This window comes from Haematobia irritans, chromosome 3, assembly GCF_050003625.1.
Source record: "Haematobia irritans isolate KBUSLIRL chromosome 3, ASM5000362v1, whole genome shotgun sequence".
NCBI classification, from domain to species: domain Eukaryota; kingdom Metazoa; phylum Arthropoda; class Insecta; order Diptera; family Muscidae; genus Haematobia; species Haematobia irritans.
The window spans coordinates 23,039,211-23,058,030 of record NC_134399.1 but is presented as its reverse complement, the minus strand read 5'-3'; the positions used below and the strand labels follow the sequence as shown (position 1 = coordinate 23,058,030).

Below are 18,820 nucleotides of genomic sequence, written 5' to 3'. Positions count from 1 at the left end.
GATCCAGCTCAAACACTAAACACTCGCAGACCTTTTTACGGATTGGTAGAAATTTAAAAGTCCAGAACGATCACGTATCCATGCACAGATAAAAATGTTAGAAAAACATCTATTAATATTTCTATTAAATTTTATTTATTTTTTTTATAATTAGTACTAAATTTATAGTAAATATAATATTAGTATCAAATAGAAAAAAGTATTGGCAACTGAAGCCATCTGCTATTAAATTTTGTAACAGGTTCAATTACAAAATTTATTTTTTTTAATAAAAATATCTGAAAAAATGTGATAATAAAAAAAATGTAATAGACTATCCCCCATATTCATAAAAGTTAACGTGAACTTTATACCTACTATTACCATACAAATTCATTCGATAAACTGTCAGTAAATTATTATGAATATGGTCATATATATTTATTAAATTTTATGAGAAAATATTATCATGAAGATTGAACTTTCATATAAAAGGGGCTCATTCGAATATAAAGAAACTCCACACACAAAAAATTTTTTTCTGATTCAATCACGAAATTAATTGATCCAATTAATTTTTAATTGAAATGTCTTCAATCACAGAAATGATAGTATCAATTAAAAAATTATTCGAAATTAATTGATCCAATTAAAAAAATAATTGATACTATTATTTTTGTGATTGATTTTTGTTTCAATTAAAAAATTTGTTGAATCAATTAAATTTTTAATTGAATATTTTTTAAAACTCAGTTAAAATTTTAATTGGAAAATTTTTCTTGAAATTTTTTTGTGTGCAGAGAGCCATGCACTATGGCTTCGGCGTTACGGCTTAGAATTTCCAAAAAATTGCGACAACAAATGCCAATCAAAACAAAAACAAAAAATCGTTTACATAAAAAGTGACATTTCATCTTTTTTCACAGAAACAAATATCACTAAAATATTTCTTATTAAAAAGTTCATTAAAATTGAAAGCATAATCAATTAAAAAATTAATTGTTACAATTAACTTTTTAATCAAATTAAAAACTAAAATCAACTAATTGAATTAAATAAATTATTGAACATTTTTATATTTTATATTAAAATATTAATTATCGCAATTAGCATTTTAATTAAATAAAATATATTTATAATTACAAAATATAATTAAACATATTTTTCGGAGATAGTATAAAACTGATTCTCAAATCTAAAGTAAAATCCAATTATAAATATAATCTGAAAATTCACAACAAATTATAAACTCTTGCAAAATACAAGAAAATTATTTCGTCTAAAGGTGGGTATTAAGTTCGAGTTTAGCCGCTAAAATCGTCATTTTTTCACGATTACTTTTCTTTAATAATCCATTTTAAGGAATACAAACTTTGTGAAAATTTGCTTTGGGATATTCCCCATCAAGTTATAATGAAATCTGCAACAAATATATAATTTTATAACTTTTTTTACTGATTTAGTTTTCACTTTAGTGAAAATTAGCGGCTAAACTCGAACTTAATACTCACCTTAAAGGAAAAATATTTGTAAGCAAATAAACAATAATCCAATAAATAATGGATTGCCTCAATAAAAAAGTCATAGAGCTTTATTTTGTCCAAAAGTAATCATTAATTGAACCAATAAAAAAATAATTGAAAGTGTCGAAGAAATCATTTCTTCTTTTCAAACAAATAATATTATTTATTTCTTATTAATTTTGTAATTGACAATATCATTGATTGAGGAAATTTCAATTAAAAATCAAAAAAATAGGTCTGTGTTGTAATTTATTGATCGTGTGGGTATATGTGATCACAAATTACGCAATAAAATATTTGCATATTTTCAGGCGTACCAGTTAGTGGTAAATTTGCCTCTATTTTCAATTGGTGCTTGCTTTTGTGCCTCACAATGGGTTTTTTACATTTTTAAAAAGTTTCACAAAAACTAGCATTTTTCTCTTTCGTTTTATTCAGTCTTTGTAATTGATTGATCGTTCGCATAAATTTGATGACAAAAATACTTCACAAAATATTGGCATACTTTCAGACGGAACAGGTAGTTCAAAGCAGTGTTACCATGGCGCCATTTAAACTTGTTTTTAATAAAAAATTTTGTCAAAACTTTATTTCTATAGAAAATTTTGTTAAAATTTTATTTCTACAAAAAATTTTATTTCTATAGAAAATAATTTCAACATTTTATTTCTACAGAAAATTTTATTTCTATAGAAACTTTTGTCAAAATATCTATAGGGCTTTGCCCAAATAAATTTGACAAACATTCTTTTCCTCTGTTGGTTAATCTGCACTTGTAGTTTAGTCAATGTATGGTTTTAAGCTGAAATAAAAAAAAACAACAACAATGGTTAAAGAACAAAAACCAACAATAACAAAACAAAACGAATGAAATTTTATTTCTGTAGAAAATTTTGTAAACATTTTATTTCTACAGAAAATTTTGTTAAAATTGTCAAAATTTTATTTGTGAAAATTTTATTTCTTAGAAAATTTTGTGAAAATTTTATTTCCGTAGAAAATTTTGTCAAAATTTTATTTCTATAAAAATATTGTCAAAATTTTATTAACTTTGCGAAAATTTTATTTCTCTAGAAAATTTTATCAAAATTTTTATTTCTATAGAAAATTTTGTCAAAATTTTATTTCTATGGAAAATTTTGTCAAAATTTTATTTCTATAGAAAATTTTGTCAACAGTTTATTTCTATAGAAAATTTTGTCAACAGTTTGTTTCTATAGAAAAATTTGTCAACACTTTATTTCTATAGAATATTTCCTTCAAATTTTATTTCTATTGAGAATGTTCTCAAAATTTTATTTCTATAGAAACTTTTGTCAAAATTTTAGTTGTAAAAATTTTATTTCTATAGAAAATTTTGTGAAAATTTTATTTCTGTAGAAAATTTTGTCAAAATTTTATTTCTATAGAAAAATATTGTCAAAATTTTATTAATTTTGCGAAAATTTTATTTCTATAGAAAATTTTGTCAAAATTTTATTTCTATAGAAAATTTTTATTTCTATGGAAAATTTTGTCAAAATTTTATTTCTATAGAAAATTTTTAGTTCTATCGAAAATTTTGTCAATATTTTATTTCTATAGAAAATTTTATCAACATTTTATTTTTATAGAAAATTTTGTCAACAGTTTGTTTCTATAGAAAAATTTGTCAACATTTTATTTCTATAGAATATTTCCTTCAAATTTTATTTCTATAGAGAATGTTCTCAAAATTTTATTTCTATAGAAACTTTTGTCAAAATTTTATTTGTAAAAATTTTATTTCTATAGAAAATTTTGTGAAAATTTTATTTCTGTAGAAAATTTTGTCAAAATTTTATTTCTATAGAAAAATATTGTCAAAATTTTATTAATTTTGCGAAAATTTTATTTCTATAGAAAATATTGTCAAAATTTTATTTCTATAGAAAATTTTTATTTCTATAGAAAATTTTGTCAACATTTTTATTTCTATAGGAAATTTTGTCAAAATTTTATTTCTATAGAAACTTTTGTCAAAATTTTATTTCTATAGAAAATTTTGTCAACATTTTATTTCTACAAAAAATGTTGTTAAAATTTGATTGTTATTTCTATAGAAAATTTTGTGAAAATTTTATTTCATTCGTTTTGTTTTGTTATTGTTGGTTTGTACCTCAATCATATTTGTTGTTTTCATCTCAGCTTAAAAACCATTACGTGGACTAAACTACATCAGAAGCTTAACCAACAGAGGAAAAGAATGTTTGTCAAATTTATTTGGGCAAAGCCCAATAGACTGCAAGATGGTTGGATGGACGCACGTTTCAGAATTACCACATTCCTCGTCAGCATCCTCTACTTGAAGCAAAACTATCAACCAATTATCAGAACAAATCCTGGTAGTTCACCAAACCCAAAGTGAACCACACTTGAACCTTCCGAAAAAAGGTTTATGATAGTGGGCATTTGCCGAAATAAATCTTTGTAGAAATACTTTTCTTTTCCTTTGCCACCATCAAATCATCGATTTAAGTGCAGTTGGCTGGGTTTATTTTGAGCGTGCTTCCTCTTACTTCATTCGTTTTGTTTTGTTATTGTTGGTTTGTACTTCAATCATATTTGTTGTTTTGATCTCAGCTTAAAAACCATTGCGTTACTAAACTACAAGAGTAGCTTAACCAACAGAGGAAAAGAATGTTTGTCAAATTTAAATAAACCCAGCCAACTGCAGTCAAATCGATGATTTGATTTTTAAGCTGAGATCAAAACAACAACAAAAACAATTATTTCTATGGAAAATTTAGTGAAAATTTTATTTCTACAGAAAATTTCGTGAAAATTTTATTTCTACAGAAAATTTTGTGAAAATTTTATTTCTATAGAAAATATTGTCAAAATTTTATTAATTTTGCGAAAATGTTATTTCTCTAGAAAATTTTGTCAAAATTTTATTTCTGTAGAAAATTTGTCAAAATTTTATTTATACAGAAAATTTTGTGAAAATTTTATTTCTATAGAAACTTTTGTCAAAATTTTATTTCTATAGAAAATTTTTGCAAGCGGTGAGACGCTTCATTTTTTTTCATAATGTACCACTATTTATTTTCATTATTTTTAAAGGTAGTAGTTTTTGCACATTTCGATCCCAAATCTCGCAATTTTCCATAATGTTTGTAGTAAACACATGTACCACCTGAAGTATACAGAGGCAAGTTTCTATTTTAGATGAAGAGGACTAAATTTAAAGAAGTGGTTTCCAATGAAATGAAGATTAAATGATTGTTTGATTGATGGGAATTTAAATTGAAAAAGAGTTATTTCAGAATTCTATATAAGAGCGTTGGTTTTCTATATGAAAAACAGAGCGACTTTTTTGAAATCACTGTTGCATCTTTTATGATGAGTGACACTTTTTACGCCACTTATTTGAAATTCTCAACCGTAACGTAAGTTCAAAGAGTCTATGTAATGCTGCTAATACAATTCACAAGAAAAAAAAAATTTGACTTTAAAATGTTTATTTAGAAATTTACAAAAATGGAAAAAAAAACTGGCACAAAAATGGCATATAGTGATACAAAAGTATCATCACGTGAAAAACGTGGCAATTTTGGCATACTCACCCTGGCCAGATTCATAATTTTTTTTCGGAATTCTTAACATTTAGAAGTTGTGGTGAGTGTCTTAAATAGAAAAAACACTCATAAAAAATATCAACGATCATTAAAATGTATTTAACAATTCATGAAACTAACGATAAACATGACAAGTGTAAATAGCCCTCCAACTCCTATTGAGAAAAGACAATATCGTAAGATACAGGGCAATTAAAATCAATTTCCAGTATAGTCTTGTCTACCCATGAACTTAAGAAGACCCCAAATATTCGATTTCGTGTATAAAAAAAGTTACATTGCGTGCCACTTAACCCCTACCATTCAAAACAAAACTCGTAACTTTTTTTATCATGCTATGGAAAAAAGTTCATTAACCTTTTTGTTTTTTTTATGTTTAGACAAGATTGTAATTTCTGTTTGCTATTGAGATTCGGAAGCTTAAGCTAGAGGTACATAAAAAAATTATCAACATTTATTTCATAGAAGCATGGAAAAATCACAATGCTATATAATAAAAAATATTTACACTCAGAAAAACAGTGAACCCATCTGGAAGGAAAATCTTGGTTAATTTTAAAAAATTTTAACTAAACTGTATTACAAACATAGACGTCACAAAAATAAGTACATCATTTTTGACAAGCTGAAAGAAATTTATTAGACATAATTAATTTTTTTCGTAATTTGGTATTTTGAAGGAAAAAATTGCAAAAATGTCTCTAGTGCCACATGAACTTCAAGATAGGTGCATTATTGGTAAAATTTAAAAATTTTATGAAATTCTGAACTAATTTCACTTTTTTTTAGTGTAGGTTCAACATTTATACGACATAGTACCTTTCCTAATACCTGCAATTAGCACACAAAACAAGATAGATATTAAATTAAGCTGTTTATTGTTAGAATTTATTTAATATTAATTTAGCTTTATTTTAATTTATAATTTTGTGTATCGGAAGAAATTTAAACTTTTAGGATCAACACGAATCCATTCATTTATACAAAGTTTAATAAACTATAATTATTAATTAACTAATATAGAAAATCGATCATGTTGGCTTGCCGAATTCCAAATGCATTTGACAAAAAATTATGCTCAAAAATTGATGATGCAAATATAAAAAATATTCCAAAAAATAGGACAAAACTTCCAATCGAAAAAACTTTTACTTAAAAAGTGACATTTTATCAATAATTGATTGATCCAGTGGATGAATTTTATCAAAAATTACTTAATAAAATATTTGCATACCTTCAGGCGGGCCAGGTAGTTAGTTCAAAGCAGTGTTATTATTGGGCCGCTTTAAAAGTAAATATTAGAAACACTATAGGGCAGGGATGGGAAAAAACAGTACTATAGTACTTTTTTCAATACTTTTTCATCTTGGTCAGTATCATAGTACCCCCCGAATGATTTAGTACCTTTTATGTAGACACAGAAAATTTGATAAAAATTTTATCTCTATAGTAAATTTTGTCAACATTTTATTTCTTTAGAATATTTTGTCAAAATTTTATTTATTTCTATAGAAAATTTTATCAAAATTTTATTTCTATAGAAAACTTTGTCAAAATTTTATTTCTTTAGAAAATTTTGTCAAAATTTTATTTCTATGGAAAATTTTGTCAAAATTTTATTTCTATAGAAAATTTTATCAAAATTTTATTTCTATAAAAAAATTTTGTCAACATTTTATTTCTATAGAAAATTTTCTAAAAATTTTATTTCTATAGAAAATTTTGTCAAAATTTTATTTCTATAGAAAATTTTGTCAAATTTTTATTTCTATAGAAAATTTTGTCAAAATTTTATTTCTATAGAAAGTTTTATCAAAATGTTATTTCTATAGAAGACTTTATCAAAATTTTATTTCTATAAAAAAATTTGTCAAAATTTTATTTCTATAGAAAAATTTGTCAAAATTTTATTTCTAAAGAAAATTTTGTCAAAATTTTATTTCTATAGAAAATTTTGTCAAAATTTTATTTCTATAGAAAATTTTTGGCAAAATTTTATTTCTATAGAAAATTTTGTCAAAATTTTATTTTTATAGAAAATTTTGTCACAATTTTATTTCGATAGAAAATTTTTGGCAAAATTTTATTTCTATAGAAAATTTTGTCAAAATGTTATTTCTACAGATAATTTTATCAAAATTTTATTTCTATAGACAATTTTGTCAAAATTTTATTTCTATAGAAAATTTTGTCAAAATTTTATTTCTATAGAAAATTTTGTCAAAATTTTATTTCTATAGAAAATTTTGTCAAATTTTTATTTCTATAGAAAATTTTGTAAAAATTTTATTTCTATAGAAAATTTTGTCAAAATTTTATTTCTATAGAAGGTTTTATCAAAATTTTATTTCTATAGAAGATTTTATCAAAATTTTATTTCTATAAAAAAAATTTGTCAAAATTTTATTTCTATAGAAAATTTTGTCAAAATTTTATTTCTATAGAAAATTTTGTCAAACTGTTATTTCTATAGAAAATTTTGTCAAAATTTTATTTCTATAGAAAATTTTTGGCAAAATTTTATTTCTATAAAAAATTTTGTCAAAATTTTATTTCTATATAAAATTTTGTCACAATTTTATTTCTATAGAAAATTTTATCAAAATTTTATTTGTATAGAAAATTTTGTCAAAATTTTATTTCTATAGATAATTTTATCAAAACTTTATTTCTATAGAAAATTTTGCCAAAACTTTATTTCTATAGAACATTTTGTCTCAATTTTATTTCTATAGAATGTTTTGTCAAAATTTTATTTCTATAGAAAATTTTGTCAAAATTTTATTTCTATAGAAAATTTTGTCAAAATTTTATTTCTATAGAAAATTTTGTCACAATTTTATTTCGATAGAAAATTTTGTCAACATTTTATTTCTATAGAAAGTTTTGTCACAATTTATTTCTATAGAAAATTTTGTCAAAATTTTATTTCTATAGAAAATTTTGTCAAAATTTTATTTCTATAGAAAATTTTGTCAAAACCTTTTTCTATAGACAATTTTGTCATAATTTATTTCTATAGAAAATTTTGTCACAAATTTATTTCTATAGAAAATTTTGTCACAATTTTATTTCTATAGAAAATTTTATCAAAATTTTATTTCTATAGAAAATTTTGTCACAATTGATTTCTATAGAAAATTTTGTCAAAATTTTATTTCTATAGCAAATTTGTCAAAATTTTATTTCTATAGAAAATTTTGTCTAAATTTTATTTCTATAGAAAATTTTGTCAAAATTTTATTTCTATAGAAAATTTTATCAACATTTTATTTCTATAGAAAATTTTGTCAGAATTGTGTTCCTATAGAAAATTTTGTTAAAACTTTATTTCTATAGAAAATTTTGCCAAAACTTTATTTCTATAGAAAATTTTGTCAAAATTTTATTTCTATAGAATTTTATAAAAATTTTATAAAAATTGTATTTCTATAAAAAAATTTTGTCAAAATTTTATTTCTATAGAAAATTTTGTCAAAATTTTATTTCTATAGAAAATTTTGTCAAATTTTTATTTCTATAGAAAATTTTGTCACAATTTTATTTCTATAGAAAATTTTGTCAAAATTTTATTTCTATAGAAAATTTTATCAAAATTTTATTTCTATAAAAAAAATTGTCAAAATTTTATTTCTATAGAAAGGTTTGTCAAAATTTTATTTCTATAGAAAATTTTGTCAAATTTTTATTTCTATTGAAAATTTTGTCAAAACCTTTTTCTATAGAAAATTTTGTCATAATTTATTTCTATAGAAAATTTTGTCACAATTTTATTTCTATAGAAAATTTTGTCACAATTTTATTTCTATAGAAAATTGTATCAAAATTTTATTTCTATAGAAAATTTTGTCACAATTGATTTCTATAGAAAATTTTGTCAAAATTTTATTTCTATAGAAAATTTTGTCAAATTTTTATTTCTATAGAAAATTTTATTTCTATAGAAAATTTTGTCAAAATTTTATTTCTATAGAAAGTTTTACCAAAATTTTATTTCTATAGAAAATTTTATCAAAATTTTATTTCTATAAAAAAATTTTGTCAAAATTTTATTTCTATAGAAAATTTTGTCAAAATTTTATTTCTATAGAAAATTTTGTCACAATTTATTTCTATAGAAAATTTTGTCAAAATTTTATTTCTATAGAAAATTTTGTCAAAATTTTATTCCTATAGAAAATTTTGTCAACATTTTATTTCTATAGAAAATTTTGTCAAAATTTTAGTTCTATAGAAAATTTTGTCAAAATTTTATTTCTATAGATGATTTTGTCAAAATTTTATTTCTATAGACAATTTTGTCAAAATTGTATTTCTATAGAAAATTTTTTTAAAATTTTATTTCTATAGAAAATTTTGTCAAAATTTTATTTCTATAGAAAATTTTGTCAAAATTTTATTTCTATAGGAAATTTTGTCAAAATTTTAGTTCTATAGAAAATTTTGTCAAAATTTTATTACTATAGACAATTTTGTCAACATTTTATTTCTATAGAAAATTTTGTCAAAACTTTATTTCTATGGAAAATTTTGTCAAAACTTTATTTCTATAGAAAATTTTGTCACAATTTTATTTCTATAGAATGTTTTGTCAAAATTTTATTTCTTTAGAAAATTTTGTCAAAATTTTATTTCTATAGAAAATTTGTGAAGTACCTCTTAGTTGGAGAGGCCTATTTTGCAAAATCTACCGAACCATCAAGAATTCTACCATTCTACCTAACAGTTACAAATCTACCACTTTTGGTGGAATTCTACCAACTGTGGCTACCGTCTTCACTGTGCTTCTTTTTTAATAATGTAGAAAAAAATCATAATTTATTATACGGAGCCTTAGGAATCCCTAATCCTCAAGTCCCCAACTCCAAAATGTCGTCCCCATCCACGAAAAAGTATACCCAATTTGGGAAAAAAGTGCTGCCCTATACTGTCAGCACTTATCACCAGTAATTATATGGAGTATCCCAACGACAAGTATTTATTTTAACGTTTTCTTTGATCGAATATTCCAAACCAACTGATCGATTTATTTAACTTTCCATTTCAATCATTTTAATGTCTTGGAATTTTTATAGAACCCTTATTCAAACACTTCAACATTGATTTCCTTCTTATAATAATTGATTTGTTATTTGCTACAAAAAAAATCACAACAATAATTAAATCTTATCTTTCATACTGCGCACAAATAATGACGTCAAATGCTAGACCATATTGAAGACAGTGACAAAATGTCGCAATGTCTCTCGTAATTTTAATTCCATATTTTCGCTAATAGATAAGAATAAAAATTATAATTGGAGATTTTTTATCTTTCACATCAAGTTGACGTTTTAGAAACAAAAAAAAAACTCATCATAAACCTTTTTAAATATAATGCTTTCGTTTCTTTCTTTTTCAAAAATTGATAATTTCAAATAACATATAAATATCTACATATGTACTTATAAGATAGTCTGAAGATAATTGAAAAGGGTTAATTTTTTGGAGTGATGGGATATGGAAGAGCATTTAGAGAATCATATATACCAAATACTAAATAAAGTGTTAATTGAATTTAAAAAAATATATAGAATGATATAGCCCCCATATAAACCCTTAATCAGATTAGTCTTTCTACACGCAGAAAAGGAATATGATCACCTCAAACATGTTTCAAGAGCAAAATGTTATTTTTGTGTGGTGACCATGTAACATGTTTGTCACTAAAATGTTATTTTCCCGTCAAATATAACCTGCTTGCCGAAATCAGATACATGATTTTCGAGAAAATAACATGGTTGCGAAAACCATGTTACATGGTCACCACCCAAAAATAACATTTTGCTCTTAAAACAAGTTTGAGGTGATCATATTCCTTCTCTGGGTGTAAGTGTCTAAGGGGATAAATATTTTTATATATTATCGGTAAAACGAATTGGGAGACGAATGGGTGTAACCGCTAGGTCGACGGGTCCATTGACAAAATCGTCATTTTTGAGAACAAACTCGTAGCATCATCATTTACATTTGTTGACTCCTAAAAATTCTGAATCTATTTTATCTACACCGAAAAAAAAATACTTTCCTCTGGAACTAAATTCCCCTTTGTGATAATGTATTTTCTGTAAGAGCAACTCTACTACTACACTCAAAAACAAGTGAACCCTATATTTTACTAAAGTTGATTTAATTATATTTTATTTCATGGAATTATTACGTTTTAAGAAAGTTTCTATGACTTTAATCATTTTTTGCATAAGTTAGTTAAATCAACTAAAACAGGGGAAAAATTATACACAAATGAAGAGTAGTTTAGAATTTCTTAAAATTTTTAAATTTTACCAATAATGCGCCCATCTTGAAATTCGTATGGCACTAAAGACATTTTTGCAATTTTGAACTCCAATTTTTTCCTTCAAACTTCGAAATTTTCTTTAACAAGTAAAAAAATTATTTACGTCAAATAAAATTTCTTGAATTTGTCGAAAATTTTTTCACTTAGTTTTGTGAAATCTACTTTACAATTGCGTTTCTAATACAGTTTAGTTAAAATTTTCTAAAATTATTTTTTTTTCTAAAATTAATTAAAGTTTTCTTTTCTGGTGGTTCCCCTTTTTTTCAGTGTACTTTCAAAAAAGTTCTTAGTCTCAAAGAAACTAACGTTCTCTCTCATGTGTGCGTCTTCAGAAAAGAACCGCGAATACACAGACAAAAAATTCACTAAAAATTTTCCAAATAAAATTTTAATTTTAGTTTTAAAAAATATTCAATTAAACATTTAATTGATTCAACAAATTTTTTAATTGAAACAAAAATTAATAGTACCAATTAAATTTTTAATTGGCTTTCAATTAATTTTTTAATTGACTATCAATTGATTTTTTACTTGATATTATCATTTCTGTGATTGAAGACATTTCAATTAAAATTTTAATTGGATCAATTAATTTCGTGATTAAATCAAAAAAAATATTTTCTGTGTGTAACATAAACGAAATTGATTGAAGTTTTAGAAAAAGAAGAGTTTACAGCAAAAATAAAAATTTTTCAAAAAAGAAATTTGTTTTTTAGTGCTGAAAGTTTGAACTGTAACAAAACAACAACGTTTGCGATAACTGTTTTCCAAATTAATGTGTAAGAAATTAAGATTCGATTTAACCGATTTTTATGGGAAAAGTCGAATTCCATGTTTCGAAATTTCCATAATGCTTTGTTAAAATAAAGACAATTTTCTGCAATTCTGGGATTTTTAACCACAATTTACGATAGGAATAATTTCCTTCTCATAAAAGCAAAAAATTAACTAAAAATAAAATAAATATATTTGTCGCCATTTTAACCAAATTTAGAACACTTAAAGATACTATTAGACGTACTCCTTGTGGAAATTTTGAAGCAAATCAGGGCAAGCGTCTGGCTTTTAAGGCCATATATGTGCAAATCGGACGAAAGCTATATATGAGAGCTGTATCGAAATCTGAACTGATTTAGCCGATATTTTGCACATTTTACGAGAGCCCAAAACATTTGCCAGTGGGAAATTTTTGAGAATTGTACGAAATCTTCTGATTTAATGAGCATTGAATACGGTCATTGAAATTTATATCCATGTTTAGTCCATAACATTTCTGAGGTATACTTGGTATAAAGAAAACTTCATTCGGCTGGGGAAGATTTTTTAAAAATATTTAAAAGTAAAAAAAATTAAATTTTATTCCAAAATATTGGTCACTTAGCCTTAAAAACAGTTTAGTTCCAATTTTTTTTTAATTCTATCACTCCAAACCATTGGAGCCTTTTAGCCACACTTACCCATACATGGCCACACAACATAAATAATAGCCCGAAACAAAAGCCATATTAAACATTATTAAACAAACATTTATTGTAAACGGTTAGAAAGTGGAAGAAAAACTCTATAATAAAAATTATATTTTTTTTAATTTTCACTGGGCTGGGGAAGATTTTTTAAAAATATTTAAAAGTAAACAAATAAATTTTATTCCAAAATATTGGTCACATAGTCTTAAAAACAATTTAGTTCCATTTTTTTTTTTAATTCTATCACTCCAACCCATTGGAGCCTTTTAGCCACACTTACCCCTACATGGCCACACAACATAAATAATAGCCCGAAACAAAAGCCATATTAAACATTATTAATCAAACATTTATTGTAAACGGTTAGAAAATGGAAGAACAACTCTATAATAAAAATTATTACTATTTTTTTTTTAATTTTTAAATTTTATGCAATCATCAATAGTGAAGTAAAGTTATAAAAGTGATAGAAAAATATATGCAATTTATATTTATTTACAATCTTAATTGTATTTATTTCAAAACTATTTGCAATTTAGAACATTTAATTGAGTTGTAAAAAAAATAACTAAAAAAGAAAATCACCGTAAAAATGTCATTCGTGTGGATGGGAGCATTTAAATTGACCATGATTTTAGGTCTCACCTATGCAGTAATAACAAGGTAAAAATTTAAGTGTCAAATGAAGAGATTTTATTTTAAACAATTTATATACATTTTTTTATAAATAATAAAATAAAACAAGTATATACGGTCGTAAGTTCGGCCAGGCCGAAGCTTATGTACCCTCCACAATGGATTGCGTACAAACTTCGGCCAGGCCGAAGCTTATGTACCCTCCACAATGGATTGCGTACAAACTTCTACTGAAGTCGATGGCAAGGTATCTTAAAACTTAAAACTAAAAAAACTAACACCGTAATAAATATATACCACATAGTCCATACGTGGTATATATTAAACTAAAAAAGGTTGACTAAATACGTTTATAATTAAGTTTAAAGTTTCTATAGAAATAAAATTTCGACAAAATAAAATTTTGACAACATTTTCTATTGAAATAAAATTTTGACAAAATTTTCTATAGAAATAAAATTTTGACAAAATTTTCAATAGAAAAAAAATTTTGACAAAATTTTCTATAGAAATAAAATTTTGTCAAAATTTTTAATAGAAATAAAATTTTGACAAAATTTTCTATAGAAAATAAAACCCAGCCAAATTCACTCAAATCGATGATTTGACGGTGGCAAAGGAAAAGAGAGATGTTTGTACGAATTTATTTCGGCATAAGCCGGCTATCAATGTAAAACCTTTTTTCGGAAGGTTCAAGTGTGGTTTATTGTTGGGTTTAATGAACTGCCTGAATTTATTCTGATAATTGGTTGATAGTTTTGCTGCAAGTAGAGGATGCTGATGAGGAATGCGGTAATTCCGAAACGTGCGTCCATCCAACCATATTGCAGTCTATAGGGCTTTGCCCAAATAAATTTGAAAAATATTCTTTTCCTCTGTTGGTTAGTCAATGTATGGTTTTAAGTTGAAATCAAAAAACAACAACAAATAAAATTTTGACAAAATTTTCTATAGAAATAACATTTTGACAATGTTTTCTATAAAAATAAAATCTTGGTAGATTATTTTTGGCTCGAGTGGCAACCATGATTATTAACCGATATGGACCAATTTTTGTGTGATTGGGGATCGGCTATATATAACTATAGACCGATATGGACCAATTTTGGCATGGTTATTAGCGGCCTTATACTAACACCACGTTGCAAATTTCAACCGGATCGGATGAATTTTGCTCCTCCAAGAGGCTCCGGAGATCAAATCTGGGGAACGGTTTATATGGTGGCTATATATATTTATGGACCGATATGGACCAATTCTTGCGTGTTTGTTAGAGACCACATTCTAACACCATGTTCCAAATTTCAACCGGATCGGATGAATTTTGCTCCTGGGGATCGATTTATATGGGGGCTATATATAATTATGGACCGATATGGACCAATCCTTGCATGGTTGTTAGAGACCATATACTAACACCACGTACCAAATTTCAACCGGATCGGATGAATTTTGCTCCTCTAAGAGGCTCCGGAGGTCAAATCTGGGGATCGGATTATATGGGGCTATATATAATTATGGGTCGATGTGGACCAATTTTTACATAGTCATTAGAGAACATATACCAACACCATGTACCAAATTTCAGCCGGATCGGATGCAACTTTCTTCTTTTAGAGCAATCGCAAGCCAAATTTGGGGGTCCGTTTATATGGGGGCTATACGTAAAAGTAAACCGATATGGCCCATTTGCAATACCATCCGACCTACATCAATAACAACTACTTGTGCCAAGTTTCAAGTCGATAGCTTGTTTCGTTCGGAAGTTAGCGTGATTTCAACAGACGGACGGACGGACATGCTCAGATCGACTCAGATTTTCACCACGACCCAGAATATATATACTTTATGGGGTCTTAGAGCAATATTTCGATATGTTACAAACGGAATGACAAAGTTAATATACCACCATCCTATGGTGGAGGGTATAATAAAATAAAAATTTTGTTTTCCCCCATCCAAAAATAATATTTTGCTTTGGGGAAAAAACATTTGCGTGCAGCTAAAAATTCAAAATTTGTACAGATTCTTTAATTTTTTATTTTTAAGAAATCTGCATCAACTTCCATATAAATCCATCCAATTTCTACTTAGTGCAAAGACTCAATTTCAATGAGATTTTCGTGTGTATACATATTTGATGATTTTTTCTTGCCCAAAATCTCTAGATTTTGAAATTGAAATTTTCTAAATAAGCATTAAGAATTTTAACACCGCAATCCAGTATCGATATACTTATCACAAATAATTAATCGATTTCAAATATTATAGATTTTTTTATGCTTTTCACAATTAATTTACGATAACCTCCAATTAATTTTGCTTTTCTCATTCTCAACTTTCAGGAACTCTTACAGTCGAAGAAGTATACAAGGATCGCGATCAATTCGCTGCTTTGGTACGCGAAGTAGCCGCACCTGATGTCGGTCGCATGGGTATCGAAATTCTCTCATTCGTCATCAAAGATGTTTACGACGATGTCCAATATCTTGCATCGCTTGGCAAAGCCCAGACGGCCATGGTTAAACGTGACGCTGATGCTGGTGTAGCCGAAGCCAATCGTGATGCTGGTATACGTGAGGCCGAATGCGAGAAAGGAGCCATGGATGTGAAATATTCAACTGATACGAAAATCGAAGACAACGCTCGTCTCTTTAAATTGCAAAAGGCCAATTTCGATCAAGAAACCAATACGGCTAAGGCTGAATCACAGCTAGCCTATGAATTGCAAGCAGCGAAAATTCGCCAAAAGATACGAAATGAAGAAATCCAAATTGATGTGGTCGAAAGACGTAAACAAATCGAAATCGAATCGCAAGAAGTTCAACGTAAGGAAAGAGAATTGATAGGTACTGTGAAATTGCCAGCCGAAGCTGAGGCTTATCGCGTGCAAACTATAGCACAGGGTAAACAGTAAGTATCAACATGGAGTGAATAAAATCAAACAAATTATCTTCAAATGGACCTGAATATGAAGAAAAATCGAACATTACTAATAAACTTACTTTACAGATGTCAAACTATTGAAATGGCCCGAGCTGATGCAGAAAAAATACGGAAAATCGGTGCTGCTGAAGCCCATGCCATAGAACTTGTGGGAAAGGCTGAAGCTGAACGTATGCGCATGAAGGCCCATGTCTATAAACAATATGGTGATGCTGCCATTATGAATATTGTACTGGAATCTCTGCCAAAGGTAAATACTACAATAAATACACAGGAAAAAATTTCACGAAAATTTTTCCAATCCAAAGTCTTAATTGAGTTTTAAAAATATTCGATAAAAAATTTAATTGATTCAACAAATTTTTAAATTGAAACAAAACTTAATAGTATCAATTAATTTTTTAATCGGATCAATTAATTTTTTAATTGGCTTCCAATTAATTTTTTAATTGATACTATTATTAATCTCTGCCAAAGGTAAATACTACAATAAATACACAGGAAAAAATTTCACGAAAATGTTTCCAATTAAAGTCTTAATTGAGTTTTAAAAATATTCAATTAAAAATTTATTTGATTCAACAAATTTTTTAATTGAAACAAAAATCAATCACAAAAATTAATAGTATCAATTAATTTTTTAATCAGATAAATTAATTTTTTAATTGGCTTCCAATTAATTTTTTAATTGATACTATTATTTTTGTGATTGAAGACATTTCAATTGAATCCGATTTTTTTTGTGTAGGATTAATTCCTACACACAAAAACTTTTTTATGTATGTTTTTATGTAATTTTATTTCAATTTATTTCAGATCGCTGCCGAAGTTGCTGCTCCCTTGGCTAAAACGGAAGAAATTGTTCTCATTGGTGGCAATGATAATCTCACCAATGATGTAACCCGTCTGGTGGCTCAATTGCCACCCTCTATTAATGCTTTGACCGGTGTCGATTTGTCCAAGGTTCTCTCAAAGATACCAGGGGCTAAAGCGTGAGAATTAGCACATATTTCCCAACACCATGGATTCGATGATCTGGCAATGGCTTGAGAATTGAATCAACGATATTAGACCATCCGGATTACTCACTACTACATCACCCCCCAAACAATATTATACACTTGAAAAAAAAAACACACACACACAAATTAACGATACAAATGATGATGATAATAAGGAATATGATAACGAATACGAGATATTGAATGACAAATTATGGGAAATTGTAAAAACAACATTCATAATAAATATGAACTTAAACAAAACGGAAAATGAACTTAAATGAAAAACAATCACCTAACATTTTTTTACAAAATGATGTCTATTATGTAACGGAAAAACCAACAATAACAACAACAACAACAAATTAAAATATACTATTTTAAGAAAACTTAGGAAAAACCAAACAAAGCATTTATAAAAATCCAAGTGTATATGGAAATCATTTCTTTTTTTTAGAAAATATCTTAACACTTGTATAAAACCAAAATAAATTTATATAATATATACGAACATCCTAATTGGCTTAAATACACATAATTTTTATATCTTGAGCATTTAAATTTATTTTTTTCTGTGTTATTTGAAATGATATAATTTTGCAGTCAAATAGATTTCTACCACATTTTCAAATTTTCAATTTTTTTGTTTCAAAAATAATCTACAAAAACTTGAAGAAAATATTACCATAAATCTAAAAAAAAAAAAAGAAAGATATAACATTTGGACCAAATTTTCTATAGAAATACAATTTTTATTGTTGTTTTGATTTCAGCTTTTATTTCTATAGAAAATTTTGTCAAAAATTTATTTTGTATAGAAAATTTTGACAAAATTTTTTTTTCTATAGAAAATTTTGTCAAAAATTTATTTTGTATAGAAAATTTTGACAAAAATTTTATTTCTATAGAAAATTTTGTCAAAAATTTTATTTCTATAGAAAATTTTGTCAAAAATTTTATTTCCATAGAACATTTTGTCAAATATTTTATTTCTATAGAAAATTTTGTCAAAATTTTATTTCTATAGAAAATTTTGACAAAAATTTTATTTCTATAGAAAATTTTGTCAAAAATTTATTTCTATAGAAAATTTTGTCAAAAAATTTATTTCTATAGAAAATTTTGTCAAAAATTTATTTCTATAGAAAATTTTGTCAAAAAATTTATTTCTATAGAAAATTTTGTCAAAATTTTACTTCTATGCAAAATGTTGTCAAAAATTTATTTCTATAGAAAATTTTGTGAAAAATTTATTTCTATAAAAAATTTTGTCAAAAATTTTATTTCTATAGAAAATTTTGTCAAAATTTTATTTCTATGCAAAATTTCAATT

At 25.3% G+C, this 18,820-nt stretch overlaps 1 protein-coding gene across 5 annotated transcripts in view; it reads left to right on the top strand.

Moving 5' to 3' along the window:
* Flo2 (flotillin-2) overlaps positions 1–18,052 on the top strand; it is a 110,893-nt gene extending 92,841 nt beyond the window's left edge. For 4 of the 5 annotated variants that reach the window (XM_075299565.1, XM_075299564.1, XM_075299563.1 and 1 more), the window contains 3 exons: positions 15,886–16,453; positions 16,553–16,736; positions 17,303–18,052. In XM_075299565.1, the coding sequence (XP_075155680.1) occupies positions 15,886–16,453; positions 16,553–16,736; positions 17,303–17,482 (932 nt within the window). In that variant the 3' untranslated portion in view covers positions 17,483–18,052. Of the gene's footprint in view, positions 1–13,443; positions 13,568–15,885; positions 16,454–16,552; positions 16,737–17,302 lie in introns of those variants that run through there. The other variant, XM_075299566.1, reaches the window with a different exon arrangement.
* Positions 18,053–18,820: the final 768 nt, after the last annotated feature.